Below are 7,310 nucleotides of genomic sequence, written 5' to 3' on the forward strand. Positions count from 1 at the left end.
CCCGGTAGCCTGCAAGGCTGTCCTGCGCCACCGCCCTGCCCTGACCCGTCCCAGGTCGGCCGGCCCTACCAGCTGACCCTCCGGCGCCTCCTGCGCGCGCAGATCCTGCTGGGTGGCTCGCCGGTGGACCGCACACTGCCGCTGATCTTCATTGGCGGTATGCCGCGCTCGGGCACCACGCTGGCGCGCGCCATGCTCGACGCCCACCCGATGGTGCGCTGCGGCGAGGAGACGCGCGTCATCCCGCGCGTACTCAGCATGTACTCCCACTGGAAAAAGTCGGCCAAGGAGAGTGTGCGACTGGAGGAGGCCGGCCTCAATGACGAGGTGAGAGGAAGGAACGCTCCGGCGGCGGGGGTGGCGGCAGCGGGTTGTGACGTGTGGAGATCGTTTAATTTGAGAGGCCTGAGGTCACAGGATGAGATCACCATGTAATCTGCGACCCCGGGCGATTATTTATGTGGGCTGGGGGCTGTGCCGTCCCCTCCGTTCTGTGCTCGCCCATGTGACTCACGCTGTAACTGAGTGCTGCGACTGCCGGGCAGGTGCTGAACTCCGCCATATCGTCATTTATCCTGGAGGTGATTGTGAAGCACGGGGAGCCGGCGCCGCGGCTCTGCAACAAGGACCCGTTCACCATCAAATCGGCCACCTATCTGCACCGGCTGTTCCCGCGAGCCAAGTTTGTGTTCATGGTGCGGGACGGCCGGGCCACGGTGCACTCCATCATATCGAGACACGTGAGTGACCGGGACTGGTCGGAGCGGACCCCCCCCCCCCCCCGCCTGGACTGGACGGGACGGACTGCCCCCCCCCCCGGGCGGGATGGGACTGAGGTCTGGGTGAGACGGGATGGAAGGGCACGGGTTCTAGGACCGGTGTCGGGTGGGCCTGTGCCATACGTTACGTGATACTCGGGCGGTAGATCAAAAATGTATTCCCTCAACCCTGCTTTATCTCTATTATTTCCAGTCCATATCCAGCACGGGTCTTCTCCAGATGAGTTCGCTAAGTGGTCGTGAACTCTTGTTTGCGCCAGCGGCAGGCAAGGAGCCAGTGACCTGCCGCGGCTGCCAGTCATGACTGAAATTTAATGTAATATAAGTCCCAGCCGGCGGTGCTGTTCCGTCAAAACTTCTACGAGTCGCTGCAACTTACAGCGGTGTTACCTGAAAACCTATAAACTTCCCCGACATACTAGAGACGCTGTGATGGGATTGGTCTTATGAACTCAGTGCAGACTTGCAATGCTTAACATGACAGTCCACCTGTGCCAAAAGTCGAATACATAGGCCAGGGCTTCCTATCTCTTTTGTGAGGTCCCCTGGAGAGTTCGGAATCCTCACTTCATTCTGCGAACTTATTCCATTATAATTAGTCTCTGATAGGTGTCAGTCTAATGCGACGAAGGTGTGTTTGTGAAGGTCGCATTGAAGAACTTCCCCGGCACCTTTTCCTCGTACGCAACTTTCAGGATTTACCTGCTCTAGTGTTTTGGTCAGGTCAGGGCGCCTCGTCAGAGTTCGCGGTATTTTGTCGCGGGGCGTCTTGAATGAGTTGTGAACTGAACTTTTCGAGGTCGGTTATATCGCCTAGAATAGCCCACGCTGACGGGCGCTGACGTTTATTAAGTTTGTGTTTAGTCGTTGGTTATTAACCCATTCCCCGAGTGTTGCGCCCACATCCCACTGGCCCGCACCAGCCATTGGGATTTGGGACCCACTGCGGCCAGTGAGACATCCACCTCTCACTGGCGTCCACAATGTCAAAACAGAACGTGCAGCAGGAAGCCGATATGTTACGTGCATCCCTGACTGCATGTCTCCTCTGTGACTATGTTGTAAGCACACTAATAGGGGAGAGTGGGGTAATTTGGCCGGTGGTGTAAATTGGCCGCCCCCACTTGTACGAAAGCTGATAAAAGTGAATGAAATAACTTTAGTCTCTATTCATTTGTCATCGGTAGAACTAACTCGAGAACAAATGTCAAACCTTTCCCCCTCTTAGTTTTATTCAAAATTAATAAAACGTGAATTTCGTTAGAAAATGGTAACTTTCACTTCCGTTTAAAAAGTTGTATAACATGTAGTATTTGGGTGGTAAGAGAATTCCGACATTATAGCGCCATTCTTGAGCGTGTTCAGCGGTTCCAAGAGCAATTTCATCTAGTTCTGTACAGCCATGACGACTTTATAGACAAAAAATTTCAGAATGGCAATGTGGGGTTATTTGGCCGGGACTAGCGGGGCAACTTGGCCGGTGCGCTCAGAGTCACTATGCAGGGACGGCCGAGTTGTCATGGTCAATTATACCATAAAGGACATAATTCATGACCAACTTTGACTACCTTGATGCCATATTTCCTATTGGACAGCTGTAAGGGCATGTGACGTCATCAAAGGTTACCTAACGCTTTTTTGCTAATAAATACTTACAGAAAAAAGATACAGCCGCGCAAATGGTCTCATTGTGTTCAGCTCGTCAAGGCGCATCGAATGATATACATGATGACCTTGAACTCACGCAACCTTGAGGTCAAGCGACCTGAGGTAACGTGACCTGAAGCAAACCTTTGGTACCTTGACCTCTCTAGGTCAACACATACATGTTTCGATGCGGAATGACGAGAGAATTACGATGGTACTTTTAGTTTTGGCCTATACTTCAAAAGCTATTCGTAAAAAACTGTCATCGCATCTAGAGCCGCTATTTTGACTATTTTCGACCCCTGTGACGGCTGAGTCAACCTCCAAAATGCTTCAAATGCGTCGTAGGACACGCGTCATTGCTGAATGTGAAGCTGACTCGCCTATAGCAAAAATAATGGCCTCAAACTAACACCGGCCAAATTGCCCCACACCCCCGGCCAAATAACCCTGCTAGTGGGGCAATTTGGCCGCTTTGCAGACCTTTGTAATACGTCACAATTTCAAGATAAGTAGTTACTCTATCATTTCAAGTTTACTGTCCAGGAAAGTAAAATGTATGCCACACCTGTCAACGTTGAGAAAATGCAGAAATGTGTTGTTGATTTTTAGTTACATCGTTTTCTAAAAAAAAGCGGCCAAATTACCCCACTCTCCCCTATGTGTGTTTACAAGCTACCACCTTACATTGTCATCAGTCTCACAAGTGACGAGGTCCCTTTCGTCTCCGCCAGGTAACCATCACGGGGTTCGACCTGAAGAGCTACCGGCAGTGCATGCAGCGCTGGAACGCGGCTATGGAGACGATGAACCGCCAGTGCCTGGAGCTGGGGCCGCGCTGGTGTCTGCGGGTGCCCTACGAGCAGCTGGTGCTACACCCGCGGCTCTGGATGCAGCGCATGCTCCAGTTTCTGGAGATTCCTTGGAACGAGACGGTGCTGCACCACGAGCAGGCCATCAACAAACCGGGCGGCGTGTCGCTCTCCAAGTGAGTCGCCTCAGTCGCTGGCAGGCCGAGTTACGGCTCCGGGAGTAGCGATGGAGATGGTGGGAGTGGAACGCCCACTCGGCTAGTATTTCTCTCATTGGACCTGTCATCGGCATATGCTGTGAAGAGTTAATCGAATCCTTTTCTGTTAGAAGTTGGCACTAAATTCATGTTTGTGCATTGACCCGTCCGTTGTTTAGTTTGATCGTCCGAACCCGGTCCGCTGTCTATCGACCCTCGCTAGAGCACAATAACCGCCAATGTCCAGGAAACTCCCCCATACATTAGCGTCCGTTTGTCGTGTCACCACCCTCCTTGCTGAAGGCCTGCCCCCTGACGCCCCCGCCCCCGTCTGCGACCAGGACGGAGCGCTCCTCTGACCAGGTGATCAAGCCGGTGAACCTGGACGCGCTCTCCAAGTGGGTCGGCCAGATCCCGTCGGATGTGGTGCGCGACATGGCCGAGCTGGCGCCCATGCTGCGCGTGCTGGGCTACGACCCGGAGGCCAACCCGCCCGCCTACGGCCAGCCGGACCCGGAGGTGGACCGCAACACGCGACAGGTGCGCCGGGACAGCGCCGACTGGCAGCGCCGCGCCCAGACGCTGCTCGGCGCCGAGTGACCGGCGCGCCGGAACAGGAGGGGGGGGGGGGGGGTAGGATAGGCGGCCGCAGAATGCCTGTTGTCGGGCGCAGGCTGCTGGTGACCATTCAGGCGGCGGTGAACAGAGGAATAATGTCGCTGCGTGATGCGGTCCGCGCGGCGGGGTGTGGGTGGCGTCCGTGTGGCGAACCTGGGCTTTCAGGGCGCGCCCGAGGGTCGGGGACCTCAGGACGGGCGGAGCGGGCTCCGGGGCGGGGTCCCACTGCCCTCACTGGGGTCGGGCCGCTCTGTCCGCCTCTCTGCTCCGCCCGCGTGTGTGTCTGTGTGCCTCTCTGCGTGTACACTAAGCTATGGCCAGTACTATCCCAGGATCGGAGGTCTATTTGTGCCGTTTAACGCGTTTTTGTCGTTACGTTGGCAGTTGCAGTGGGCTCACATGTGTTGAATCGTGACATTGTCTCGCTGGCTGATCCCCCGGTGCCATATTTTATGTCAGCTGACCGCGCCGTGTGCCGGTCAGAGCACGGTGCACAATCCGACCACCGGTCACGGGTATTGTTCTGCTACTGTCCCCCAGTGTCGCTCACGTGATATCGCAGGCCCGCCGTCCCGAGCTCATCCCGCCGCCGCGGGCTGGCGGGGCCGGGGCTGGGCGCGTTTGTTCTTGGTTTTACAGGGGCACCCGTAGCCGTCGGCGGGAATCGTGTTCATTTTGAGCATCTAGTCGATCTTGCATAGTCAGCAACAGTCATCCGTTGTACGGAATCGAGAGCTATAGCGCGTCTGTATTCCATAGTCGGTGCCGAATGGAATAAAGCGCCGATGCTATGCGCTGTATTTGTTGTTTTAGCGCGCGTTACCAGCAGCTAGTGGTTTGCTAACATGGCACCGGTGTTTGTTTTTAACAGTCCACACTGCATCTATCAACATAAACCGTGATATGTATCCTTTCTTTCTGTCCTATTCTGTCGCCCAGACAGGTATCAGTGAACGGTTTCTTTTCTTATCGGAAATAGTGGAAAGATAGCTAAGCTGTAGCCTTACCCGCCGCCTCGCTCGCCTGCAGCATGCCTGCGCTGCACATTCGTCTGCTATTTCTTGGTTCCCGACTTGCCCAAGTCGTGTGCCTGCCCTGTAATGTTCGCGTGTGACAATATTTCGTCGTGTGCCTGCTCTGTGGTGCCCGTGTGTGACATTATTTCGTGTGCAGCCTGTTTACTGTCGCTCGTGGCTCGCACCCGTATGCTCGCTGCCGCCCACTGACCGTTGCCATGACTACCACCACCTGTTGCGTGGTGCCTCCCTGCCTGCCGTATTGGCAGCTCGTATGTTCAGCCCCGCTGTAGCTCCGTGCCACCCGCATGCTCTGTCTTCGGACGGGCGGGTCCGCCGACACTGACCGATCGCTGTCCGTTTACAGAGTAGCTGACGGCACGGCCCGCCGCCGGCCCGGCGCCGCGGCCCCTCCCGCCTGCAGCCCGCCCGCCCGCCCGCCTGCCCGCCAGCGCGCGTTTGCACGTACCTGCCTGCGAATTGAGGGGAGGCCTGCCGCGTCCGAGTGCTTAAACCACGCCTCTAATTTAAATGACAAGCCAAGAGTGGTCTGTTTTAGTGCATGTTTGACTCGTTTGCCCGTCATGAGTGCGTCTGACGACGTCCAAATGTCCGTCCCTGATCCGGAATGGCCGGCACGGACGCATTGTTGGGTCCCGTGGCCAGCCCCCGGGGGGAAGGGGGCAGGGGGGTGCATGTGTGACGCCGCCGCGGCCGGGATCGAGATAAGCCGTTGATGAGCTGTGCACAACTGGTATGCCAGCTTCTCGCCAAGTACCGTGACTGTGTTTTGCAGCTGAAAGCATGACGGAATGCAAGCTGAGGCGCTCCAACCTGCTCAGGCTAGTCTACGCTGCACTTTGTTTTCGTTATTGGTGCTATGTTTGGTTGTTACGCTTTTATTGCTTGAAGTATTAGAACTAGAGCTTATTTATTTGTTATAGTTGACTGATTGCGCCTTCTGATTCTGCCACTGTGGCAGCAGCTGTCCAGGTTGCGTTTAAATACTCACAATTTGTTCACCGTAACCCGTGAATGTATTTTCATTGGCCAGGACACGGTTTGGTGTCAGCAAATGCACTTTACTCGCGAGTCGGTTCTATGGACGCGGAGCCAGCGGCGGGCGGGGAGCTGCGGTGGGCGCTTCGGCGCACTGTGCGCCCATACTGGCGGACTGCGAGCGAACGAGGCGTCCTCTGCGTTTAGTGCAGCGGACTGCTGGTAACAACGCGACAAGAGCGATGTCGCCCGGGAAACTTCTCTACTAACTCACAGAGCAAATGGCAGAGTGCTTGTTACACGCAATGTGGCCACCGATGCTGTTCCCGATTGCTTTATTCGGGGTTCTTTTGGAAGCAGTTATGCGGACGGCACGGTCTGCGAGTGGGGATGTAGTTAGAACAGGATGAATCAGACAGATATTACACAGTGTCGGACTCCGTCTACTGGCTAGTGGCTTACGGTTACATTCGTAGTGGATGGTTTCGTAGTTCGACACAGGTGGGTCACCAGACTTGGCCCGACCCGGGGCCAAACGGATACTAGGGCAGCTGGCTGAATGTCTCTGGCTGAATGTAGCGAAACATTGATATTTGCGAATCTGCTGCTGGCAGTCCGACATTCGGCCAGGCCCAATATGCTGCTCTGGCAGCGGCTTCGCCAAATGTCTGTCTGCTAGCAGCAGATACAGAAATTCGCCGTGCCATGGTCTCGCGCCGGTCACTAACAGCGCAAATGTCACGCTGGCGACTTCGCCAAGTCGCCGCGAGTACCGGCTCAGCCCCTTAGCGACCGTCGACCACGGGCGGCTCACGTGATCATTATTCATTAGAAAACCCGCAACAGCAAGATGTGCCTTCAACGAACACCAAAATTCTGTACTTGTCCCACATGGCACGAGAAAAAAAACTGGCGACTGTGACCGGTGACGAGTGTTCATGGCTAAGTGTCAAATTCGTGAAACTCTACGTCTGCAGTCGCACAGTGCACTAGAACTTCCCGCACGGGCCAGCTAGCGCGCGCACGGGGGGTTAGGGTGGACGGGGGGAGGTGGACCGCGCGGTATATAGGGCCTTGGACCGCGCGCACGGGGTATGAGGTATCGTAAATCATTAAATGTCCGCTGTCCTTTGATGAGCGTTCAGTGAAGGTACAGCGTAAAGGGATCTCTGGGATATGGCGGGAAGATATGGTAGTAATCTATTTTGTTCAAGCACTGCTCGCGCTAGCAAATACTGAATT

General features: G+C 55.4%; 1 protein-coding gene across 17 annotated transcripts in view; it reads left to right on the forward strand.

The window, feature by feature from the left end:
- LOC122390847 (protein-tyrosine sulfotransferase-like) overlaps positions 1–6,161 on the forward strand; it is a 67,668-nt gene extending 61,507 nt beyond the window's left edge. For 9 of the 17 annotated variants that reach the window (XM_043384200.1, XM_043384210.1, XM_043384260.1 and 6 more), the window contains 4 exons: positions 103–327; positions 546–740; positions 3,161–3,414; positions 3,777–6,161. In XM_043384200.1, coding sequence (XP_043240135.1) covers positions 103–327; positions 546–740; positions 3,161–3,414; positions 3,777–4,035 — 933 coding nt within the window. In that variant the 3' untranslated portion in view covers positions 4,036–6,161. The remainder of the gene's footprint in view (positions 1–102; positions 328–545; positions 741–3,160; positions 3,415–3,776) is intronic. The other 8 variants (XM_043384221.1, XM_043384231.1, XM_043384287.1 and 5 more) reach the window with 1 other exon arrangement.
- The last annotated feature ends 1,149 nt before the right edge of the window (positions 6,162–7,310 follow it).

The sequence above is a fragment of the Amphibalanus amphitrite genome, unplaced genomic scaffold, assembly GCF_019059575.1.
Source record: "Amphibalanus amphitrite isolate SeventyFive unplaced genomic scaffold, NRLGWU_Aamphi_draft 000021F_arrow, whole genome shotgun sequence".
NCBI classification, from domain to species: domain Eukaryota; kingdom Metazoa; phylum Arthropoda; class Thecostraca; order Balanomorpha; family Balanidae; genus Amphibalanus; species Amphibalanus amphitrite.